Source organism: Monodelphis domestica, chromosome 4 (assembly GCF_027887165.1).
Source record: "Monodelphis domestica isolate mMonDom1 chromosome 4, mMonDom1.pri, whole genome shotgun sequence".
Classification (NCBI taxonomy): domain Eukaryota; kingdom Metazoa; phylum Chordata; class Mammalia; order Didelphimorphia; family Didelphidae; genus Monodelphis; species Monodelphis domestica.
This window is the reverse complement of record NC_077230.1, coordinates 350,316,370-350,342,436: the sequence shown is the minus strand read 5'-3', so window position 1 is coordinate 350,342,436 and position 26,067 is coordinate 350,316,370. Positions and strand designations below refer to the sequence as shown.

Below are 26,067 nucleotides of genomic sequence, written 5' to 3'. Positions count from 1 at the left end.
ATGAGAAACTGCCCACAAGTGAGTCACCTCACTGCAAGCAGATGCTGATCTTTAATTTTGATTCTCACACTATAAAAAAAGTAGGATACCTTGTTACCCCCTTGATCCACATAACGAGCTGTATTGTTGTACACTCGAAGCATTGGAACAAGGCCATTAGAATTGCCATTTGTCTGAAAGAAGAAACAAAAATGCTCAGCTCAGTTGTCAGTGAGGTGGAGGAAAAAATATGGCCAAACAAAACAAATGACCCCATCAACAGCCAAATAAAGTCCCAGTTCTGAGTAATGTATAAAGTTTCTTCCACCTCTTGACACTTCCCTGAAAACAAGTTGCTCTGAATAAGGAAAACAAGGAAAGGTCGACTATGCCTCCGTTGATACCTTTTTTAATAGTGCAACATTTCAATTTCATATCAAAAGAATTCCTAAACCAAATATGGTTAATATTAATTCTATATATAAAGATCTTGATATAAACGTGGCTTAAAGGAGAATCTTGGCTATGGGATATGGTGGGAAAAGCAGCATGCTAAAGAAACATGGGGCATAGTTATAATTTTCTTATTCAAAATATAAAATAACACCAAATGCTCAAAAAATAACTAAACAAATTCTAGGTTCTGCTACTCACAAGTTATTGCCTTGGGCAAATCACTTCTTATCTATGGATTTCAGTTTTCTCATCTATAAAATTAGAGGGCTAAAACAGATCACTTCTAAAGGTTCTTCCCTTACAGCTCCAAAATCTTATGAATTTGTGAATGAATTGGTTCTAAGAGAATAAGATAAATCAGAGATCCTTAAATATGCTTTCATTGAATCTGAGGATTAGAGAGAGCCTCACAAATTAATCTTCTGGCCACGCTGCTACAAGGCAATGATGAAAACAGTTCAAAAAGACTGAGTACATAAACAGCTCAACTCTTGCATAATATAAAATCATACAGTATAGCTCTTCCCAAATCACAGCACAATGGTCTCCTCAGAATTAATAAAATAAAATATATTCTAGATTATCTTTGACTCTAAGTTCAGTTAAAAAAAAAACATTTCCCATCTCACTACTGTCATTTAGTCTATCCATGTGTAAAACTTGGTCTTCTGCAGGCTAGGGTTAGGAAAAAAGTAACAAGCATTCATTAAATCCTTATTATTTGCCAAGCACTATACTAAGCACCTTCTTTTATAAATATTAGCTCACTTGACCCTCACACTAACCCTAAGAGGTGTATGCTACTTTCCGCTCATTTTACAGATGAGGAAACTGAGGCAAACAACAGTGAAGTGAGTTGCCCAGAGTCACACAGTAAGTGTCTGAGACCACACTAGAAATGTATGAAAGGTCTTTCTGACTTGAGGCCCCAGTGCTCTATCCATTGGCCACCACAGCTGGTGAAGACTTTACTGATAATGAAAAAGAAGCATTCTTTCTCACAGGTGAGAGCTAAGTACATCTCTAAGTACATCTCTAAGTACAGTTCCCAGAACTAAGGTTTCAAGTTGGCATTGGTTTCAATTAAATTAGCATTTAAAAAAGGTTTTATCAAACACTGGTACTGAACATGTAGAAAAACTTCATGAAGAATGTCTCAACTTTGCAGAGAATCAGTCTAATAATGGTAACTCACTTCACCCAAATTTCATTCTAAAATATATTATAAGATGTCAAAGCTAGAAAGGGAGGGAAGGGGAAGGCAATAAACATTTGTAGAGAACCTACTATGTGCCAGGCACTATGCTAAGTACTTTTTACAAGTATCTTATTTCATCCTCACAACAACCCTGCAAGGCAGGTGATGCTACTATCCCTATTTCAGTTAAGAAAAATGAAGCAAAAATAGGTTAAGTGACTTGCCCTAAGTGACAGAGGTTGGATTTGAACTCAGGTCTTCTTGGCTCCAGACTCTGTACTCTATCCACTGTGCCATTAGCTGTCTCTAAGAACCATACAAGTCATCTATTACAACCCCCTCATTTTACAGAGGAAGAAAATAAGGCCTAAAGAAAAATAAATGGTTCAAAGCTACACAAGTAGTCAGTTGGGACTAGGCTCAAGTCTCTTGATTCCTGGCCAAGTGCCTTACTACTTCAGATTTCTAATACATCCCCCTTGAATTTCACTAAATTATGCTTTTCTTCAACTCAAACCTTAACTAAACTTACCCCAGCAATGTAACTTCCAGTAGCTCTGATACAACTCACAGCAACTCCAATTCCACCAGCAGACTTGGAAATCAGTGCACATTGCTTCAGTGTATCATAAATGCCTTCAATGCTGTCATCTTTCATACTCAGGAGGAAGCAACTACAAGAAAGCAAACATGCAAAAATAAATATTACTGAGATAAGACAAAATAGAATGATAAAGTGCACTCAAAAAATAGAATTTGTATTCTAAAGAAACCATAATCTTTATTGAGTAGAAGAGCAGAATTATAAGGAAAATTTTTAAACTTCCAGATTGCTCTGATTCACCCTAAGCCCTGGACTTACTAGTATGACAACGCCTGACAAATCTAGAAATTGTCTTCTGACATTTTTGTCATCCTGCCATTCCCCAAATACCACTACTAACTTCCTCTCCAACCAGGTACCAACTCCTTCTACTTATTAGTTGACAAAAAGACCCACCAAACTGTCAATTTCACTCACACATCTAAGGCGTTAAAGAGAAATATAAGATTAAAAATTAATATTCAATCACTTCAAGTATTACATTTTGTACTATTTATTAATAATCACTTGAAATAGAGGAAAGTAATAGCCTGAGTAAAGGGCAAAGAGAGTCAGGGGCGGAGTTACAGAAACCTTTATCTACAAAACATAAAGACGTTAATGTGGGGACAAAAGAGGAATGCTAGGAAATGTATTTCAAAGATACAAAATTCTAATTAACAATACCAGGCACTTTCCTAACAATCTAGCCTAGTAAGTAGTAGAAGTGTTACCACCATAATTTTACAGATGAAGAAACTGAGAGTCAAAGAGACTAAAGATGACCGCAGTCACTCAGGTGTTCAGGCCTTCTGGCTCCAAGTCCAGTGCCCTTTGTATTATATAATATTGCTTCTACAGCCAACCCATTTCTGTACAATGTCTCTAAATTAATATTTCTAAAATACATTTCTCACCATGCTCTTGTCTGTTCAAGTAAGCAAAAGCTCCCTATTGCTTCTACACAAGTTCTTAGTCTGGTTCTTGAAACCTTAAATCTAAACACTTACTTCCTAGACCTCACCTGTTTCTAACTCTTCCCCACATGCATCCTCTGCAATACATCAGACCAGGATTCTTACTCTCCTGAATACACTAGGATCACTCACACCTCAGGGCTTCTGCTTATACTCTGTGGCCTTCTCCCATATCCTTTTCTCTTTTCCAATGTTGATCAAAGCCTTACATATGCTTCAAAGTCAACATTAAGTCCAGCTTTATGAAACCTCATATCTCACAACACTTAGAGGGTTGACAGTCCCTCAGTTTAGCATCTATTCTATCTTTTTGTATCCTAAGTTGGACCATCTCAACTAAATCATAAAGCTACTTAAGAGCAGGGCAGTTATCCTTTGAAATTTATAAAGTAACAGATCCCACGTAGTCCTAGACCAGATTTGTCTCTGTCCTCTCCCTCTATGTGTGTGTGTGTGTGTGTGTGTGTGTGTGATTGTCTGTCTCTTTCCCTCTCCTTTATTTTCTGTCTTAGTAAGAACTAAGACAGAAAGGCAAGGGCTAGGTAGATGGAGTTCAGTAGCTTGCCCAGGGTAACCCAGCTAGGAAATGTCTGAGGCTATATTTGAACCCAGGTCCTCCTGACTCCAGGCCTGGCACTCTATCCACTGTGCCACCTAGCTCATAATATCTCTTTTTCCATAGCATCTTGCATAGTGCTGGGCATGGAAATGGTACTCAGTGAAGAGTTAATGGAAGGATCCTTGATTTGATTTTGTTAATGTGAAAGAATTCCCTATGTAGTAACTCTGTCAACAAAGACCCATCTATAACTTGGTATATCAAGTCTAAAGAGCATCCTGAAGCAAAGAGAAGGGTAAATATCAGAGGCAAGATTTGAACTCAGGTGCTCCTGACTCCTAGCCATCTACCTCACAGTTAGTCCTCCATCCCTACCACAAAAGCCTAAGGTAAGGCAAAGTAGCTTGACTTTCTTTTCTCCTTCTGACTTCCTTTATGCCTCTAGGGCATATTAGATGATGGGCATGTAAGATCATACTAATTTGGCTTGTTTGCAATACCAAGTACCTGCCCCACTTTTTCAAAGGGTAATTAGAGAAAAAATTAAGAGAGGCAACAATGTGATCCATGGTAGGACAGACCCACATCTCTTGAAAAGGCATGAAGCACCCAACTTTTTGACCAAGAAATAAAAACATCAGGCCAAAAGTTACATCTTAACAGTGATATATTTTTCTGCAGCTAAGACAATTCTGAGGATCAGACCCAATTCTTTTTAGGGGTTCCCAGAATCTTCAGGCCAATATGCTACAAAAATGCAGCTAGCTGACTATTTATTGCTTATCTAAGAGTTCCTTTCAATACAAAGGTAGATGCTGTCACAAATCCATCATTTGGGGCACAGATCTAAGACCTAAAGTAATCTTAGTGACTGTTTATATTCTGAAAATAATACTATGAAGAACTGTTCCAGGTTGTTAGGCCAAGGTTTATCTCTCCAGGACAGAAGACTCTCAGAACATCAAGTCAACAGGGATGTAACATACCTTGAAAGCTGAGGACGGTTGGTGCCTGCATTAAAAAGGGTGGGGGAGGCATGAGTAAACCATCTCTCTGAGAGAAGGTTATAGGTTTCAATAGCAGCATCAATGTCATCTTTGTGAATCCCCACAGACACTCTCATTAGCATGTGCTGAGGTCGTTCAGCCACTAAACATAAGAAAAGGAAACAATTCTTACATGTTATAAGAGCTCACCAGAACAAGTTTGGAACAGGTGTTGAAGTCAAAAAAGAAAAACCAAAGTATAATTTAAAAAACTTAAATAGAAAAGCTAAGGCAACTGTTTAAATACATACCCTAAAGAATATTTGGCATTTAGATAGACCTTTTAAGCTGAAGAGCTCAAAAGTTCACTATGCAACACTACAAAGATAAAACAAATCATTCAAGAATACATTTAATTCTTACCCTTTCCATTGATCTTCAACAAATAGGAACGTTCTAAGGTCTAAAAAAAAAGACAAAGTACCCATTATAAGTCATTCAGATTACAACAAAGGCATCACAGAATGTCATAGCTGAAAAGGACCCAAGACATCATCCAGACCAACATCCTCATCTTAAAAGGAAACTACAAACCTAGAGATGAAAACCCAAAGTCAGTGGCAAAGGCAGAACTAAAACTGAGGTCTCCTGGCTTCTGGTTCAACTCTTTCCCTTCCATTTCACTACACAAAAAACCACTGACAGTAAGGCAAGCTTCAACTCTTTTGCACTTCAACTATTAAAAAGAAAATAAATTAAAAGTGGCTTTTTCTCCACATTGTTTAGTTGTTTCAGTTTTGTCTAATTCTTGATGACTTCATTTGGGGTTTTCTTGGCAAAGTTTGCCACTTCCTTCTCTGATAAAAATACTGAGGCAAAGAGGGTTAGGTAACTAGTCCATGTTCACATAGCTAGTAAGAATATTAGACTTGATTTGAACTCAGGAAGATAAATTTTCCTGACTCCAGGCCCAGCACTCAAAACAATGTGCTATCCATTTGACAACATAGTACATGGCAAAATAATAGTTGCTTTAAAAATCTTGAATGAAAAAATGAGTAGAAAAGTCCAGCTAGATGAAATTGCACCCCACCTCCTTATTGCTAATTCCTTAAATAACTTAACCCCTTTTAAAAATTTCCCACTCCCACCTCCTACCAAAATAAAAATTTTTTTCAAAGCATTTCTTACCTTAAAGCCAAAGTAGTTATAAGAGAAGTCTCGATCATAAATAATGGCAGAGTTGAGACGCTGTTGGGAAAGAAGTTCAGAATTAAATTACCTGAATAAATTCAAGATTCTAAAACTTTCCCCCAATAGTCATTTTCAAAAAATCAGACATTTTGTTTCATCCAACAACAGAGAAAAAAGTTTCTAGTTAGGTATATTCCATTATTGTCTATAAACACAGATTTCTCTCAAAATCTACCCAGAAGGAGCGATTAAAATTTGGTAAAGCCTTGAACATTTATCAATATATACAAAAGTTTTTTTTCATTTTTAGCATACTGAAAAATATTATTTCTCAAAATTCAAAATAACTGTTTGAACCTAACTTCTCATTCTTCTACTTTTTCTATACCCTACAAAATAATCATAGATGACTGCCAATTTTGCACTGTGGTCAAAACAGAAATTTTGCCAAACTTTAATGTAGTGCTGGATAAATGGTAAATAGTTGTAGATAAACTTCCCTAAAGGCAAAAATAATAAGACTCTTAGTATGTATCCAGTAATAACTCTTATCTGAAGTTAACAACTGTGAAAGGGAATTCTTTGTTCTCTCTGTCTATTCTGAATTTACATTGTGAAAAGGGAATCCTTTATTCTCTTTAACTAGTTAGAGTTAACACTTTGGTTAACATTAACTTAAGTACCCCTACTTAGTATCTCACTAGACTGAAGACAGGATTAACTCTCCTTTGTCTATCCTTTAAATTGAATCAACAAAAGATTGAACACACTATGTAATGCTAGGTGGGAAGCCAGCAAGATACTTGGAGAGCTCCACCCTTTTTTAAACTCAGTCAGGAACTTGTGAATTCTTTTAACAAGAGAACAAAGAGTTCTCACCCTCAGAAACTATTCAATCAGGAAACTGTGAACCTTTTTGATGAGAAATTGACCTTCAGAAGGTGAGAAGTCAATCCCACAGACACTGTCCCCTGGGCAGTGCTAGACAATTTGGAAACTGATTGGCCCCTGTGAAGAGGCTTAAAAGGACTCCCAGGAATAATCTAATCCAACTCTCCCATTTTACAGATATATAAACTAAACAAATAGGTTCTGGTATATGTTTATACACATCCCTTTATGTGTACATCCCTTCCTTAAGGAAGTTTCTTCCCTAAAGCCTTCTTACCCTCCATTATTACTATTTTCTCCCTTCTCAATTTCTCTTGTAAATGTTTTTCATGTAATTATGTATATATTTGTGTAAATATACCCCAAATCTCCTCATTTCCCAGTGCGCAATATTAACCTTTAGAACTGGGATTCTCATCATTCACATTTTTAAAAACTCAATACCCAGCACAGTGTCTTGCACATAGCAGGCATTTATTTAATAAATGCCTAGTGAGTTGAATTTAAGGGTAGTACAGAAAAGCAACAAGACCCATACAAACTTTCCCCTTCCCGGTGCCTCAAATTAACTTATGGAAGGGAATTGGAGTACAGAAAAGCAACTGGACAGGATAATGGAGAAGACATTAATAATTTCAACTCAGAGTAATATAAAAACAAATAGGATAATCAGGGCTCTTGATTCCATCAGTGAAACAGATTATGCAAATATGACCCTTCCCTGCCCCCTAACACTAATATAACATTTTGTAACGTGTTGAATGCTATTAATAATATAATCTATTGTATTTCCATCTAGCTGTGGAGGATAGGGTAAATAATAGCACTGTTGACATATATTCTCTTCAACATTTTTAGAATGTAACATATCCCCTTTTTTGTCCCATACATCAGTCACTGCTTGCCAGTAGGTGTTCAATATGCTCTCAATAAAGGTGGGCAAGTCAATAACACCACCATATAAATTGAAAAAAAATTTTTCACATGAAAAGCATGACACTTACATCTTTATTGGCTAAAACAACATCTAGGGTTGATCTTGCCACCATGGGAGAATGCTTGCTATTATAAGGATTTATGTAGTTATAAAGGTCTTCCATCACATCTAAAAAAAAAAAAGAAATTAAAAGATTAGCCTTGCAGGGAACAATTTAAGAACTCCATATATCTTCATTTTTTCCTCCTTATTTCCAAGGCCACATAAATTTCTGGTCACTGCTTATTTTTTTAGCAGAACCTTGGCCTGATTTTCTCAGAAACTGATCATACCAAATAATGCCACTCTTAAAATGTGCATTCTGATCTACAGAAAAGAAAAAGCGCATAACTCAAGACCTGAACAATATCCTGGAAATTCAGGGCCTGCAGATCACTAAACTCACTTAATTTAACTTGTCTCAACTCAGTGAAATAGCTTTTCTTTGTTTCAGTTTCTTAATATTTTTAAATGACTGTGATAGAATGGAATGTGTATCAATGGTGATGGATATAAAAGGGAGGTGATATATAGTCGTCAAATGCCGTTTATTCCACCTTTGAGCAGCCCCACAACTTATAACTGCTAACAGACTCAAGGCACTTTGAGATTTGAGTATTTTTTTCTTTTTGAGGAAGGGAAAAGGTCAAGAATTGAGAACTGGTAACAAGATAAGCTGTAATAGTTCAAAAACAGAAAGCAGTTTTTTACTCACAATCAGTTCTTACCAGTTCCCTTCCATTTTCAGAGAATGCTAAATTCTCTCAATTTTCCAACTCAGACTCACCACTGAACACTTTCTTTGTTTCTTTATGCAAATTAGAAACAGCAATCCTGGCTGCTAAGATGGCATAATCTGGGTGCTTGGTGGTCAAGGTTGCAGCTGTTTCAGCAGCCAAGGTGTCTAATTCCACTGTGGTCACCCCACTGTATAATCCTTGGATAACTTTCATGGTGATTTGGGCCTAGAGAAACAAAATCACAGGTTCTCTATCTTTTATTAGAATAAAACAAAAGCTATTAAGAATAAATGTAGTAGATCACATTTACATAGCAATTTTTTTGTAGACAGAGCATCTTATTGACACTATCATCTCACCTAACCTAACAAACCTGTAAAATATGTGATGAAAGGACCCATCTTTGGCACTTCAAAAAAAGGCATCATGTTTGGTTTCTGAGCTGAGAGATAAAATCTTAATCATGTAATAGTTATCATCTCCTCTCCTTTATGCCTTTGAACAGGCTTGTCCCATGTCTGAAATGCACTTCCTCCTCACCCCAATGTCACAGAATCCCTAGTTCCCTGAAAAAAACTCATCTAATATGCCACTTCCTCCTAAAGGCTTCTCCTAATTTCTGTAGTTGTTAATTCTCTTCATTCTCAAATTATCCATATATACCTATCTGTTTATATGTTGTAACCACTATATCCCTCCCTCTTACTCAGTAGAATATAAGCTCATTGGGGGCAGCTGTGTAGCTCAGTGGATTGAGAGCCAGGCCTAGAGATGGGAGGTCCTAGGTTCAAATCTGACCTCAGACACTTCCCAGCTGTGTGACCCTGGGCAAGTCACTTGACCCCCATTGCCTACCCTTACCACTCTTCTGCATTGGAGCCAATACATGGTATTGACTCCAAGACAGAAGGTAAAGGTTTAAAAAAAAAAAGAATATAAGCTCCTTGAGCACAGGAATTGGCTTTTTTATTTTGGCTTTGTATTCCTCAATGCTTAGCACAGTTTCTTGTACATTATCAGATGATTAATAAATCTATGTTGGACTGGATACAAAATATTATGAGAATCCTTGAGATACTTTAATCCCTAGGCAAAGAAACCTGACAGCAACTTTTAAAGACTATCCAAATCCTAAAAGAGATATAATCTAAATTAGTGGAGGGAGTAACCATACTAATGAAATCATAGATCCTTGGAGTGTGGAAAAAGGACCAAAAACCTGCCAGACAATCAGGAGAATTCTTCATTGGCTATGAGTGAACCTAGGAGTATACACCAGACAAATATGCTTCATCCAGAATACCCAGGAGGTGAGCAAATCCCATATCAGCTGGAGGATATTTTTCTCTGGAGACCCCAAGGGACTAGACACTCTGGGCCAAAACAAAGGGACAAGGTAGGACCAGGAAACTTTAGCTAAAAATAGTGCAGGAAACTTGGATCTAGTGGGAAGAGTTCTAGATTTGGAACTAGGAGACATGCATTAGAATATTGAATCCTATGAGTACTAGTTACGTTAGGAAAACCATTTATCCACAGAATCTCAATTCTAAATTACAGAATAACACTTGTACTAGTTACTTCACAGCACTGTTGTGAAAGAGTACTCTATAAACATCATAGAACTATGGATAACAGAATTTCTAGATTCCTTATGAGGTTGAGGTATCACCTAGTCAATTACTAGATAGTTTCTTTTAATCATATTTTAATGACTATCTTTTCTTCCCTCTCACTTATTAATATGGGCATCTGCCCTTAATAATCTGATCTATTAATAAAGGAAGGGGTAGGGAGAAAGCTGAGTGGTTCAGTGGATTGAGAGCCAGACCTAGAGACAGGAAATCTGACCTCAGACACTTCCTAACCGTGACCCTGGACAATCACTTAATCCCCATTGCCTAGCCCTTACCACTTTTCTGCCTTGGAACCAATATACAATATTGATTCTAAGATGGAAGGTAAGGGTTAATAAAATAAAATAAAATAAAATAAAATAAAATAAAATAAAATAAAATAAAATAAAGGAAGGGTCAATTGTAGGTAGTTCTGATCAGAATGACCAATGTCTTTATCTTGTGTATTATTTTTTAATTTGTATATTATCTTTTCCTAACAAATTAAACATAAACAACCCTTATAGCTTGGAGTATATGATATACAGGGTAAGAAAGAAATAGGTACCATAATCAGTTTTACATAGTTATGTGGTAATGATAGAAGAAGGGCAGGTAATTCAAGATCACAGATGATAGATTTTGAATCCAAAATACCAAGTAGAACTAGAGATTAAGAAAGTCGGGGGGGGGGGGGGGGGGGGGGGCAACTGGGTGGCTCAGTGGATTGAGTCAGGCCTAGAGACGGGAGGTCCCGGGTTCAAATCTGACCTCAGATACTTCCCAGTTATGTGACCCTGGGCAAGTCACTTGACCCCCATTGCCCAGCCCTTACCATCTGCCTTGGAGCCAATAAGGTGTATTGGCTCCAAGATGGAAGGTAAGGGTTTAAAAAAGAAAAAAGTCAGGAAAGTTCCCAGTCTAAAGTTGGTGTTCAATAATCAAATAATCAGTGCAGGTTTAGAAAAGTATTGAAAGTTCTAGAGTCAGAAAAAAAAATTCCCTGGTCCTTTGTTTCAGACAATACACTCTGGTTTTATATTCAAAAAGTCACTAGAAGAATACAACCAAAGAGAATAAAAGATTCAAATTCAGGAAAAAACTGAAACTATGTTTACTTACAGGATCAACAAATTCCATGTTGAGTCCATAGCAGAGCTTCTGGATCCTAGAGGTAATCTTGTCAAACATGACCCGCTCCTGGCGGCCATCTAAAGAATTAAAATATACAATTCATGTTAACATTTTTAATAATTTTCAAAAATTAAAATAAGCTAATTTTTCAATCATATGTATGAAATGCTCTTTTGCAAAATAAACAATGAGATCCAGTGATCCAAGTTTCTTAGGTCACCATCATGTCCAATTCAACTAAGAATTCTATCTTCGAAAGGGCTAACAAGTTTGTAGAAGATTGTAGTTATCTTTCTAACATCAAATGCCAAGGTTGGGGGCATATTTCAAATATCCCTAGCTTCTCTTTCCATAATGTATCTATTATGCACATATTTATTTAACCCTTCTTGAATCTCTATTTTCAAAACTAGTTCCATTTACTAAAGAAGTTTCATGTGTTCACCAATTCAATGAAAAGGGGGCAGCTAGATAGCACAATGGATAGTGACAGACCTAGAGTTGGGAGAATCTGGGTTCAAATCCAGTTTTAGACATTTCCTAGTTGTGTGACACTGGGCAAGCCTAGCCCCCGCCATTCTTCTGTCATAAAATTGATAGTAAGACAGAAGATAAGGGTTTAAAAGAAAGTACGAATTTTTTAAAAAGAAAAGTAGCATTTTCATTCAATTGTCCTAAAGCTGCCTTCAAAGCTTCAGAGGATGCTTCCTTAGTGCTGATATTCTTTTTTGAAAGAGAAATCTGTAATTATTTTAGTCAATCTGACAAGATCAAAATTGACAATCATTTATTAAACACCCTCAATGTGCAAACCACTGGCCTAGAAGCTGAGGAAAAGTTTTGAGTTTGAATAAGACAAAGCCTTTGCCCTCAAGAAACAGACTAGTGGGAGTGATGATCACAAAAATATATTCATTCAAATCCTACCTTCTCCTGGAAAGGTTCTCTGATCTCCCCCAAGTTGGTATAGTTAAAAAAAAGTAAAAAGAAAATGGTACATGAGATCAAAGGAAGGAAAGGTAATCTTACTAAGTGTGAACTTTAAAGGATGGGTAGGAATTCAACAAGACAGAAAGGGAAAGAGGGGCATTCTGTAGTCGGTCAATAAGTGCTTACTATTTGCCACACACTATGCTTCTCTGCCATCAGAGCTTCCAGATAAAAAGAACAGTATGAAACAAGGCACAGAAATAAGAAGGTATGAGTGACGTCTAGGAGACAAGAAGTAGTCCAGTTTAGGTGACACTGACTCCAAAAGTAAAGGATCTTTCCAATGAAACAAGATGCCTATGAGGTTTGTCCAAGTATAGGGCAGGTTTTCACTTTTTGTTTTCCTAAGATTTCTTTACTCATCCGTTCTCTTCCATTCCAACTGTCATTCCTTAATCCAAGCCCTATATATATATCCAAGCTGATATTCATTGCCCTTATCTAAAAATATATGTTGAAAGTTCCCAAGCAGCCTTCTCAACAAAGTATATATTACTCACTTAATTCACTGTCAAGAAATGTATTTTAACTTTGATAATAAAATACAAATGATATGATGCAGGACTAGAGCTCAGAAAAGAGATAAAGACTGGATATGTATATATGCAAGTAGGAGATGACAGATGAAATATAGAGCTGATGAGATCACCAAAGGAAAGAATGCAACCTGTTATGGTCATTGTATCCTACACAAACTGAAACTGATGTTAAATCACAAAGGACATGCTAGAATAATAGTCCATTTTAAAGCAGAGTCAAATATGGGTAAAGGATAAATTCTATGTATCTTCACATACTATCTGATTAGCATGAAGATCATGATGACTTCAAATACAGATATACAAAGACAACCTGAGAGAGAAATGGAAAGGGAGCCACTTTGGAAGACAAGCTATATTAGCACAAGCTATGTGGCTAACCATTTTTCCCCCCACAATTTTTTTTACCTCACTCATCCTTTCCCTTCTTTCTAAATGCCATTCCCTAATTCAAGCCCTACTCAGTTCATTCCCTGTCTAGAGTACAAGTCTTCCCACTTCTAGTCTCTCCAAACTCCTATCCCTCCTCTCACAACTGGAATTAATGTTCCTTATTTAAGAAAGCATATAGGGAGCAGCTGGGCAGCTGGGTAGCTCAGTGGATTGAGAACCAGGCCTAGAGATGGGAGGTCCTAGGTTAAAATCTGGCCTCAGACACTTCCCAGCTGTGTGACCCTGGGCAAGTCACTTGACCCCCATTGCCTAGCCCTTACCACTCTTCTGCCTTGGAGCCAATACACAGTATTGACTCCAAGATGGAAGGTAAGGGTTTAAAAAAAAAAAAAGAAAGCATATTGATAGTTTCTAAGCAGTCCTCTCAGAAATGTACTTTAACTTTTAGGATACTACCAACAGCATGATACTAACATTGACACCTACTTTAAATATTTCCTTCTTCATATTACTCAAAAACCTACTGTCATTGCCTTCTCTACTATATCTGATCTAAACACTACCTACCCTCTGTTCTAGTAATACCCATCTTCTTAATATTCCCACCCAGAGCATATTCACTGCCCCCTAAGCATATCTGCTCACACTGTATCAGCACAGCCCATTTAACAGCCTTTCCTCAATCCTTATCAACCTTAACCTCTGCAGCATCTGAAACTATTAATCATCTTCTCCTTTTGGATACTCTCTTTTCTATAGGTTTTTGGGACATCAGACCTTCCTGATTCTCCTCTCATTTGTCTAACCCTTTCCTCAATCTCCTTTGCTGATTCACTTAAGTCATGTACTGTCTAACCATTTCCCATCTCCCTATCTACAGTCTGTCTTGGGCCCTTTCTCTTTTCTTTCTATACTATTTCATCAACCCTTATGAGTTCAATTGTCATCTCTTATGAAGAGAATTCTCATATCTATATATATGAGCCCTAGTCTCTCTGCTGAGCTAATCATCCACCCCAACTGCCTTTTGGACATCTCAAACTGAATATCCCATAAGCATCTCAAATGCATTCCTCTCACAAAAGTCTCCCCCTCTTTCCAACTTTTCTATGACTACTGCAGGCAAAACCATCCTACTAGTCCCATAGGCTTACTCCCTAAGTGCCACCCTCAACTCCTTTCTCTCGATCATGTCAAAACCAATCCATTGCCAAATTTCTTCCTTTATGATATCCCCTATATATTCCCTTCTCTCTACTCACATAAATACCACCTTGGTGCTGGTCCACATCATCTCTACCTGAACTTTTACAATGGTCTATTGGCTTTTCTCCCCGCCTTAAGTCTCTTCCCACTCCAGCCCGACCTTTACTCAGCAACCAAAATGATGATTATGTCAGCCCCTACTCAGTGAGCTCCAGTGGCTTCCAATCATCTCCAGGATCAAATAAAAAGCCTACTTTTTGCCATTTAATGCTCTGCACAACCTGGCCTAGCTTTAAATACCCATTCAAGTCCTCCCTCTTCCAAGATACTTTATCTGGCCACATCAATTCTTGCCTGAATCATCCAACACTCAATTACACACTGTCTTGTGGATCTGTGCCATCTTCCAGTGTTAGCCTAATTTCTCCAACTAGAAAGAAGCCTTGTAATCTTTTCTTAGTTCTCTCATAAGTCTTGGCAGGTAGGCAGGCTCAATAGGTCAGGCTTTGATTAGATGATCTGTAAGGTTCTTTAAATATTCTGAGCAATTCCTCACTGAAATGAAAATGTTTGCAGAGAAAAATTATCCTTTCTACTGAATCTTCCCTTCTAGTAGGCATCTTTCTCTATAGAAATGTTATTGGTTCCCTTTCCATTCTTCCTGAAAGCATCCACAACCCACTTGACCTTCTGAAAGACCAATCAATCAATAAACATATATTAAGAACCAGACACAGTACTAAACACTAGGGAGACAGAAAGAGAATAAGATAGTCTCTACCCTTAAGGAACTTCCAGTCCAATAGATAAGATTGAGAAAACATAGAGACAGATACCCACTTCTTCACAGTCAATCCGGAGACCAGCTTGATCAACCCAGATCCTAAGATACTGGAAGCAGTGAAGCAGGAGCCATATTCTATCTTTGTAGTCTACTCAACACCAAGTACAGGACCTTTCACTTATTAAGCACTTAATAGTTACAGAAGGACTCTCAGAAGCCATATTATTCAATCCATATCTAAACATTATAACCAAAAAGTGGTCATCTTTTGCCTTGAATGAAAGGAACCCTCTACTTCCTGAGGCAACACATTCTTTTTGCCTAACAATTATTGGAAACTTTTTCTTAAAATTTGCTTCTCCTTCTCACAACTTCATTTAACAGATGGTGAAACTTAGGTCCAGAAAGGTAAAGTAATTTTTATACATTCATGCGGATTCCAATTCTGCCAGGCACTAAGTCCTTCACACTCCAAACCCACTCATCCCACTGAGGGGAAGTAAAGTAAAATGGAGATCAAAGGATCTAAGACCAACAAGGTTGTTGAAGTCACAGTGTAGTGTTGACAGGAGTTTACTGGACACAACATGGAGATGACAGCAAGAATGCTGGCTCTAGAATAAAAGAACCTGGGTTCAAAACCCTCTTCTGATACTACTTGTGTAAGCTTGGGCAAGTCAACCACCTCCCTGGGCGCCAGAGTCCAGACCTATCTAGATCTATAATAGTAAGAATGAAGGTGATTAGGGAAACTTCAAGGAATAAATATCTTCTTTTTTGTGGCTAACAACACTCTCAATCCATGATGTGACTAGCAGGATGGTTTCACCAACAGATTCCCACACTAGTAAGCACTGTGAAGGCAGGAATAATCCACACACAACCACTTTTCCCCCCTCTATATCCCCTGGACAGGCCTGATATCCAACAGGAGCTTAACAAATACTTGCTAATTATTTGACAGTCCCTGCACAGCAAATGCAGCAGGGCACATAATCTCTTAAGAAGCATTTGTGGAGCTGAATTGATGATTATGATTAACAAGGATAGGGTGCCAGGGGGCTGGAAAGAAGAAACAGTCAGATTTGAAAGTCATTTAAGTGCCTCCTATGTACCAGGCTAAGCGCTGGTGATACAAAAGCCAGTGCCTGCCCTCGAAGAGCTCACATCTAAAGGGGAAGATGACTTGAAAATAAACCCAGTATAAACAAATTGCAGATGAGACAAACAGGAGCTAAGCAATACAAGGGAAATGGGGGAAGGGGTGGAGAGGGGCAGAGATAAAAGTAGGGAAAGAAGAAGGGGTGTGAGCAGGAGGAAAGGGAATGACTGGAGGCTGAGATGCCCCAGGGGGAGAATGGGGACCCACCGAAGGACAGAGATAAGCAAAGGGGCCTGCTCCCCTCCCCCGCCGGGCACCGGCTCCGCGCGGGAAATGCTGAGGGCAGGGCTGGGGTAACGGCCGCTCCCGCCAGCGGGTCCAAACTTTTAAGAATCCACCCCGTCTCCTCACTCGAGGTCCTGGGATACCCCTGAGAATCCCCCCTACCGTTTCCCCAAAACCTCACCTCGTTTAATGACATGCATCCCGGCGGCGGCTGAGGCCCGGTAGTGGTTTCGGGCGGGAATCTTGAGCGGTGGAGTCCAAGGCCGGAACACGGAGCTGGGGTCAAGTTGGGCAGCACCTAGACTCCAGGACCGGGGTCGGGGCTGGAGTTCAGGGCCGGGGCAGCTGTGAGCTCAGAGGCGCTACAGAAGCAGCTGATGCAGCCGCCAGACAAGAGATCCGAATCCTCTTCCCGCTCCCGCCAACCCGGACGCACAATAGCGCGCGGCCGAACTACCTCCCCTAGTGACGTCATCCGCAAACGCCGCCACTCCAGGATCGAGGTGCCCTGAGCAAGCGCTTGGCCCTCCTGCTCTTCGTCCCGCGCAGAAAGCGCGCCCGGTTCCTGACGCTCCTCCCAGCTGCCTTCTCAGCCATGTTGAGTATGGGCAAAATCCCATCCCACTATTCTCTGGAAAGACCCCACCCCCCCCACCCCTGCGCCGCGCCGCGTTGCGCAGGCGCTCTTTGCTTCGCCTTGTCATCTTGATGCTGGTGTTCTCCCACCCTTAGTAATCTCCAGTTTATTATCCTATATATCTGTATATTCACATATACGAACATATATGCGCATATAAGCATATATAATTGTGTGCATGTGTATTTAAATATGTGTACATATTGGCAGTTAGGTGGTTCAGTGGATCTCTAGAGCTCCAGGCCTGGAGTCCTGAAGACTCCTCAGCCAGAGTTCAAATATGACCTGGGACACCATTGTGACCCTGGGCAAGTCATTTCACCCTGTTTCCCTCAGTTTCCTCACCTGTAAAGTGAACTGGAGAAGGAAATGGCACACCACTCAAGGATTTTTGCCAAGAAAACTCCAAATGAAATCACAAAAAAATCAGACAACTGAAAACAACTAAAGAATAGCAAGTTATTTAGAATAAGATTTCCCTTTCACTATTGCTTCTTGGATTATGTTATTATAAAGAAATACAATTTATTTTTGAGGATTTATTTTGTAACTTTCAGCTTTGCTAAAGCTATTGTCTCAATTAGTATCTTTGCTGATTCCCTATGATTTTCCAAGTATAATATCATATCAGCAAACAGGGATAGTTTTTCTCTCCTATTTACCTATCTCTATCTTGCCTTAGTACTGTCGTTAGCATTTTCAGAACTACAATATATCAAGTAATGGTAGGAAGAGTGGGCATTCTTACTGCTTCATTCCTATGAGAAAGGTTTTAATGTATCCCCATTGCATATCATGCTTGCTTTTGGTTTTAGACAGATGCTTTATATAGGTTGCTTTTTTTTTTTAAGGTCCCCCTATGCTTATACTTTGTAGTTTTGTTTTTGCATAAAAGAGTATTGTACTTTGTCAAAGACTTTTGCATCTATTGAGATGATTATGTGGTTTTGGATATTTTTGGTTTTAACATGATTAATTTTGTGGATTGTTTTTCTAATGATGAATCATCCTTTAATCCCTAGTATTAATCTTAGATCATAATGAAGGATTTCTGAGATAAATCATTGTAGTCTGACAAGATTTTGTTTAACATTTTTGAGTTGAGGAGGCAGCTGGGTGGCTCAGTAGATTGAGAGACAGGCCTAGAGACAGAAAATTCTAGATTCAAATATGGCCTCAAACACTTCTTATCCCTGTGTAACCCTGAGCAAGTCACTTAACTCCCATCACCTAGCCTTTACCATTCTTCTGCCTTGCAACCAATAAACAGTATTGATTCTAATGGGGAAGGTAAGGGTTAAAAAAATTTTTTTTTAAGTTTCTATTCATTCATGATATTTGACTATAGTTTCCTATGTTTTATCTTTCTCTGCTTTATGTATTAAGACTATCTCTCATACGCATTTTGATAGGATGCTTTATCCATTTTTGAGAATAATTTATGAAATGTGGATATTGTTTTTTAAAAGTTTGATAGAATTTTTTCCTTAGTAGTTTCTTTATAGCTGTTTACTTTCTGAGATTGAGCTAGTTATTATTTCTATTTGGTCTTCAAATAGTAGGGTTTTTTCTATTTTTGAAGGTATTTTTCTATTTCTTTTGAGTTTTCAATTTTTAAAAGTATTTAACTATGTGGAAAATATTCTGATTATTCTTTTTTATTTCTTCTGGTTTTGTTGTTATTTCAAGTTGCTCTTTTGATATCTTATTGATTTGATTTCCTTCTCTCTTTTTAGCTAGATTAGCTAAAGGTTTATGAATTCTACTACTTTTTTAAAAACCAGCTTTTGGTTTTATTATTTATATGGATTTTTTTCTTTCAAATTTACTTACTTCTCTAATTTTTAATATCTTCCCCTTTATGTTTAAGTCTGTTTATTTGTTGGCTTTTTAATTTTTTTTAATATTTTATTTGATCATTTCCAAGCATTATTCATTAAAGACATAGATCATTTTCTTTTCCTCCCCCCCCACCCTCCTACACCCCCCCCCCCCCCCCCCCGTAGCCGACGCATAAATCCACTGGGCATTACATGTTTTCTTGATTTGAACCCATTACTATGTTGATAATATTTGCATTAGAGTGTTCATTCAGAGTCTCTCCTCTGTCGTGTCCCCTCAACCCTCCCTCCCCCTTCCCTTCCCTCCACTCTTCCTCCCTTCCTCCCTGTTCCCCTGTTTCTCTCCCTCCTTTCTTTCTTGGAACTGGGAAGTGAGATTATATGTTTGAAAGGGCTCCTATAAGTCATTTTTAAAGTTGAAAAGCATACATCCTCCAATCATAGTTCTCTAGTTGTATAGCACAAGTACCAATTAAAATAAAACAAACTGCTTTTAATGCTACGAAGCCCTATGAAATCTCTAGGATTCTTTAAGTAGACCATCATGTCATCTGCAAAGAGTGATAACTTGGTCTCCTCCTTGCCTATTTTGATGCCTTCAATTTCTTTTTCTCCTCTAATTGCTACTGCTAGTGTTTCTAGTACAATGTCAAATAGTAGAGGTGATAATGGGCATCCTTGTTTCACTCCTGATCTTATTGGGAATGCATCTAGTTTATCCCCATTGCAGATGATATTAGCTGATGGTTTTAGATATATACTGTTTATTATTTTTAGGAATGACCCTTCTATTCCTATGCTTTCTAGTGTTTTTAATAGGAATGGGTGTTGTATTTTATCAAATGCTTTTTCTGCGTCTATTGAGATAATCATGTGGTTCTTGCTGGTTTGCTTGTTGATGTGGTCAATTATGTGGATGGTTTTCCTAATATTGAACCAGCCCTGCATCCCTGGTATAAATCCTACTTGATCATGGTGAATGATCCTTCTGATCACTTGCTGGAGTCTTTTTGCTAGTATCCTATTTAAGATTTTTGCATCTATATTCATTAGGGAGCTTGGTCTATAGTTTTCTTTCTCTGTTTTTGACCTGCCTGGTTTTGGAATCAGTACCATGTTTGTGTCGTAAAAGGAGTTTGGTAGAACTCCCTCTTTGCTTATTATGTCAAATAGTTTGTATAGTATTGGGATTAACTGTTCTCTGAATTTTTGATAGAATTCACTGGTGAATCCATCAGGCCCTGGGGATTTTTTCTTAGGAAGTTCTTTGATGGCTTGTTGGATTTCATTTTCTGATATGGGATTATTTAAGAATTCTATTTCCTCTTCTGTTAGTCTAGGCAGTTTGTATTTTTGTATATATTCATCCATATCCCCTAAATTGGTGTATTTATTGCCATATAATTGGGCAAAGTAATTTCTAATGATTGCCTTAATTTCCTCCTCATTGGAGGTGCTGTCCCCCTTTTCATCTTTAATGCTATTAATTTGCTTTTCTTCCTTCCTTTTTTAAATTAGATTGACCAGTACTTTGTCTATTTTGTTTGTTTTTTCAAAGTACCAGCTTCTTGTCTTATTTATTAAATCAATAGTTCTATCACTTTCGATTTTATTAATTTCTCCCTTAATTTTTAGGATTTCTAGTTTGGTTTTCTGCTGGGGGGTTTTAATTTGATCACTTTCGAGTTTTTTCATTTGCATTTCCAATTGATTGATCTCTGCTCTCCCTAGTTTGTTAATATAAGCATTCAGGGATATGAATTTACCTCTGATTACCGCTTTGGCTGCATCCCAAAAGGTTTGAAAGGATGTCTCGGCATTGTCATTTTCCTCGATGAAATTATTAATTGTTTCTATGATTTCTTCTTTCTAAACGATTTTGGAGTATCATATTGTTTAATTTCCAATTGGTTTTAGATTTGGTTTTCCATGTACCATTACTAATCATTATTTTTATTGCCTTGTGATCTGAGAAGGCTGCATTCATTATTTCTGCTTTTCTGCATTTGTGTGCTATGTTTCTGTGACCTAATGTATGGTCAATTTTTGTGAATGTGCCATGTGGTGCTGAGAAGGTATATTCCTTTTTATCCCTATTTATTTTTCTCCATATGTCTATTAATTCTAATTTTTCTAAGATTTCATTCACTTCTTTTACCTCTTTCTTATTTATTTTTTGATTTGATTTATCTAAATTTGATAATGGTTGGTTGAAGTCTCCCACTAATATGGTTTTACTGTCTATTTCTTCCTTCAATTCTCCTAGTTTCTCCATTAGAAATTTGGGTGCTATATTATTTGGTGCATACATGTTGATTAGTGATATTTCCTCATTGTCTAAAGTCCCTTTTAACAAAATATAATTACCTTCCCTATCCCTTTTGATCAGGTCTATTTTTGCTTTGGCTTTATCAGATATCATGATTGCAACTCCTGCCTTCTTTCTGTCAGTTGAGGCCCAGAAGGTCTTACTCCATCCTTTAATTCTGACCTTGTGGGTGTCAACCCGCCTCATGTGTGTTTCTTGAAGACAACATATGGTAGGGTTTTGGATTCTAATCCATTCTGCTATTCGTCTACGTTTTATGGGTGAGTTCATCCCATTCACGTTCAAAGTTATGATTGTCATTTGTAGACTCCCTGGCATTTTGATATCCTTCCCTAATTCTAACCTTTTCTTCTTGGGCTCTACCTTTTAGTCCAGTGATTTACTTTGAATCAGTCCCCCTTGTCCCCTCCCTTGATGTTTCCCTTTTTAGTCCCTCCCTTTTTGTTCCCTTCCCCTCCCCCCTCTCTTTCCCTCCCTTTTTGTTTTCCCTCTCCCCCTCCCCCACCTTGGTTTTCCCTTCTCCCTACCCTTGTTGGGTAAGATAGAATTCAAGATCCCAATGGATCTGGATGTTTTTCCCACTCAGAGTTGATTTCCCTGAGATTAAGGTTTAAGTAAAAAAAACCCCTCTCTTCCTCTCCTTCTTATAGGAGTTTTCTTCCCCTCCCCTTCCCATGTGAATCTTTGTGTGAGAAAGATTATTCTATTTGGTCTTTCTTTACCCCCTATTTATACATTACATTTTCCCCACATGTTAGTATACATAGATTGATATAAATGTAGTCCATATAGAAGAGAGTTTGAGTAAAAGAAGAAGATAACATTTTTCTCCTTTCCCCTTTCCTTAATATTTTTTTTTAAACCCTTACCTTCCGTCTTGGAGTCAATACTGTGTATTGGCTCCAAGGCAGAAGAGTGGTAAGGGTAGGCAATGGGGGTCAAGTGACTTGCCCAGGGTCACACAGCTGGGAAGTGTCTGAGGCCAGATTTTAACCTAGGACCTCCCATCTCTAGGGCTAGCTCTCAATTCACTGAGCTACCCAGCTGCCCCCCCTTTCCTTAATATTTACTGGCTTTTAAATTTTTAAATGAATATTCATTTCATTCATCCCCATCTCAGCTTTTTCTATTTTGTTAATAGAGAATGTTTCTTCCCCTAAGAACCACTTCAGCTGTAATCCAGAAATTTTGGTGTTTTGTTTCATCATTATAATTTTCTTTCAAATAATTATTGTTTCTATTTTTTTCTTCAACCCTTTCATTAGTTGGGATTTCATTAAATCTCCATTTGAGGCTTTATCTTTTGTTTGTGGCCCAATGTCTATTTCTATTGCATTGTGATCCAAAAAGGATGTATTATTAACTATTTCTGAATCTCTGCCCAGTATGTGGAAAATTTTTGTAGAAGTTTCATGTGGAATTAAAAATTTGTAGATTCTTTTGCAGTCCCTTTTAGAAGACACCGTAAGTCTTTTAACTCTAGTTTCTCCAGCAGCTTTAGTTCCATATTTTCCCTTTTATCTTTCTATTAGACTTATTCAAAACTGAGAGAGGGATATTGAAGTCTCATGTAACATTGTGTTATTGTCTATGTCTTCTTGTTGTTCCTTGTGTTAAAAATTTTATCTTGTTCTGCTTCCCCTTGATAGGAATGGGCAGTGATGTAGATGGGACTGTGTGCTTTGAGATCTCATGCTTTTCACCAGTTAGCAAATTTTGAAAAATAGAATGCAGAAAAGTATATGCTACCCAGTACTTTCCTGGTGCCTTCCACCCATCCAGTAAGAACTTACCTAACATTCTAACTCTATAGAGGAGGGCATCTGAGCTAGTTCTGTGTTTGACAGGTGATGTTAAACAGGACATAGGAGGGAACCTAACATATATACACTTGGGTGGGTGGATATCTTTGCAATTAAGGGAAACTCCCCAAACCCAACATATTCCCCCTTTCTTTTTTTTTTGTTCTTAATGTTTGCATTATGACATGTAATTCCTTAAAACATACCTCCACCTTAAAGTGTATCCACTTCCTCAATGCCAATTTTTCAGTCTTTAGCCTGGATCATCTGAAATGCCTAGGGGAGGGACATACTGAGAAAAGGCAGAGAGTTTCAAAGAATAGGAGGTAGCAATTGTCCAGATCCTCAATAAATCTATCAACTTTAATTCCTGCAATTGCTCTTCTATCACTGCCTGGCTACTTCCATTGCCCTATCATGCCTTCAGATGAACAGAATCTGAATGTCCAATTCTTTGGACAAGAACCTACCTTTGTTTTCCCACAACACCCTGAATCCCCTTACTATACTCTAAAGGGCATAGTAAGTTTATAAGTAGCTGGTATAAAGTAGCAATAGAAGGAAGTAAGATTGAAAGGGGGAACCTATAATTTGCATGTCAACTATCCCAAAATTCAAAGGTGCATAATTTACAATTTGTTTCATATATTAATCAAAAATCACATCCTGGTAATATATGCTATTAGTGGAAGCCATCTAGGCTTTGCTGTCAGGGTTTTTTGGTCTATGATATATAAATCTCAGACAAGTTTTAGACATTTGCAATAAGACCAGCAGAACACCAAATGGTGCTGATAACCTTGATATAATGTGGATATGTTAATCTTAAAGTTTTCCTGACAACTTCAAAATTATTTGGAGATATTAATGAACAGGTGGCACAGATAAGTCAGTCTGTTCCCCCTGACATGGGCACTGTACCCCAGAAACCCAGGCCAATTATTATCAGGGAAACTCCTTTGTTTTTCCTTCTCCTGACTCTGAGCCTAAAAAACACCCAATGACCCCTCTAGGGTCCTGAGATGACTATCTTCCTTTGATCGTCCTCTAGATGAACAGAAAGATGCACCTTCAAGCCACACCTTGATCCTATCAGAGATCTGTTTGTCCCCTAAAACTAAGGAATCTTTATGTCCCCAGGCAGACCCCAGTATGATCACCCCACCTCATGCCTGAGTGACTAACTCTCTTGAAAAAATGTGTAAAATCTCCAGAACTGATGTCATCTGGGGGACAGCCTCTCCATCCATGCTGTCCCCATGGAGGAACAGCCTTTCCTTTCATGCTGTCCTCCCAAGGAACTGCTCCCCATCTTGCTGTCCCACCTTGCTATCCTCCTGGACACTCTCAACATTACTTTCTAAATTAATAAATCTCTTTTTTGTTTTTAAGCTAAGTTTTGGAGTCTTGCATGCTTGCAAAAGGCATCCTTCCCGAACCCCAAAAGGTTATTCTTCCATGCCCATAACACCCCTAAAACCCTATAAAAATGAGATCTCAAATCCTGTCCCCCACTCTTTCATGTCTTTAAGTATCCATGCTGCTTCAGTGCTCCAAACTCCAGTCCTCAGATACAAAAGTGACTCATTCCTTCTTTATCCTCTTCCTTACACTATCTGCCCCATACCACTTTTTGCTGTATGACTCTGTACTTTCTGTACCATTTGCCCCATACCCTCTGTCCCTTATTAAAGTGTAATTGTAGCTTGTAGAATTGTTTTCTTATCCAATCTGTGTGTCTTTTCATTATATGGCATTTTTAAATCTATTCACATTTAAAATTATGAGATTAAAATTATATTTTCTTCCATTTTTCCCCAGTGGTTTTTTTTCCCCCTTTCAGGACATGACATTTTCTCTTTTGCTTAGATGTTGTTTATAAAGAAATATAGATCAACTATATTTATACACTATGAAAAAACAAACTCCCCTTCTACATTGTTACAATCAATGCTAATTTCTTTACCTATATTGTTCTAGTCCTTTCAAATTGCTTTATTTCATTGACATTTAGAAAAAAATGGCAAGATTCTGCCAAGTTCTCCAATTTATAAGTGGATAGGTGCTTGAAGGTAATCTAACCCTAATCTAATTCAACCCCCATCCCCTTTTTTTTTAAACAGAGAAGAAAACTGGAGGTCAGGGAAGAAAAGATTTGTCAAAGATCATAATATTGTTAGTAAGAAGCAGTTAGGATTCAAATTCATGTACTTTGACTCCTAATTCAGTGTTTTCCATTATACCACCTTACTCTAAACATTGACTCTGAGTAATAATAATTCAGATTTACATATGTAAAACCCTATTACAATAATTAGCTTGGTTTATGGCTCAGAGTAACATAATGGTCCCTGTGGTGACTCTGGGCAAGTCATTTAACCTTGTTTGCCTCAGTTCTTCATCTATAGAACAGCTAGGCAGTGTACTCAATCAAATGCCAGGCTTGTTGTCAGGAAGACTCATTTCTGAGAGTTCAAATCAAGCCTGAAACACTAGCCATGTGACCTTGGGCAAGTCACTTAATTCTGTTGGGCTCAGTTCCCTATCTGTAAACTGAGCTGGAGAAGGAAATGGAAAACCACTCCATGATGTTTGCAAAAAAAAAAAAAAACAAAAACCCAAATGGGGTCATGAAGAATCAAACATGAGTAAAAAGACTGTACAACAAAAAACAGTGACTCCTTTTCAGCTTTAAATAGTTTATGTTAGACAAGAAGTTCTTAATCGCAATTCCTCTGAGCCCCCCAGTTAGGAAAATTCCTTTCATTTAGGCAGAGGCTGGGTTCTCTGCCTACCTTTAGATTTATATCTGTCTCTAGTTAATCGCTAGTCCTTTTGTGGTTGAAGCAAAATTCAATTTACTGAAAATA

At 37.9% G+C, this 26,067-nt stretch overlaps 1 protein-coding gene across 1 annotated transcript in view; it reads right to left on the bottom strand.

Annotated features, from left to right (window-relative positions):
* RRM1 (ribonucleotide reductase catalytic subunit M1) overlaps positions 1-17,203 on the bottom strand; it is a 39,510-nt gene extending 22,307 nt beyond the window's left edge. The window contains exons 1-9 of the mRNA XM_056795072.1: positions 16,770-17,203; positions 11,278-11,366; positions 8,587-8,764; positions 7,828-7,928; positions 5,930-5,989; positions 5,162-5,201; positions 4,739-4,901; positions 2,166-2,307; positions 90-173 (exon numbers count right to left, since the gene is read on the bottom strand). Coding sequence (XP_056651050.1) covers positions 90-173; positions 2,166-2,307; positions 4,739-4,901; positions 5,162-5,201; positions 5,930-5,989; positions 7,828-7,928; positions 8,587-8,764; positions 11,278-11,366; positions 16,770-16,788 — 876 coding nt within the window. The 5' untranslated portion in view covers positions 16,789-17,203. The remainder of the gene's footprint in view (positions 1-89; positions 174-2,165; positions 2,308-4,738; positions 4,902-5,161; positions 5,202-5,929; positions 5,990-7,827; positions 7,929-8,586; positions 8,765-11,277; positions 11,367-16,769) is intronic.
* Between the last annotated feature and the right edge of the window lie 8,864 nt (positions 17,204-26,067).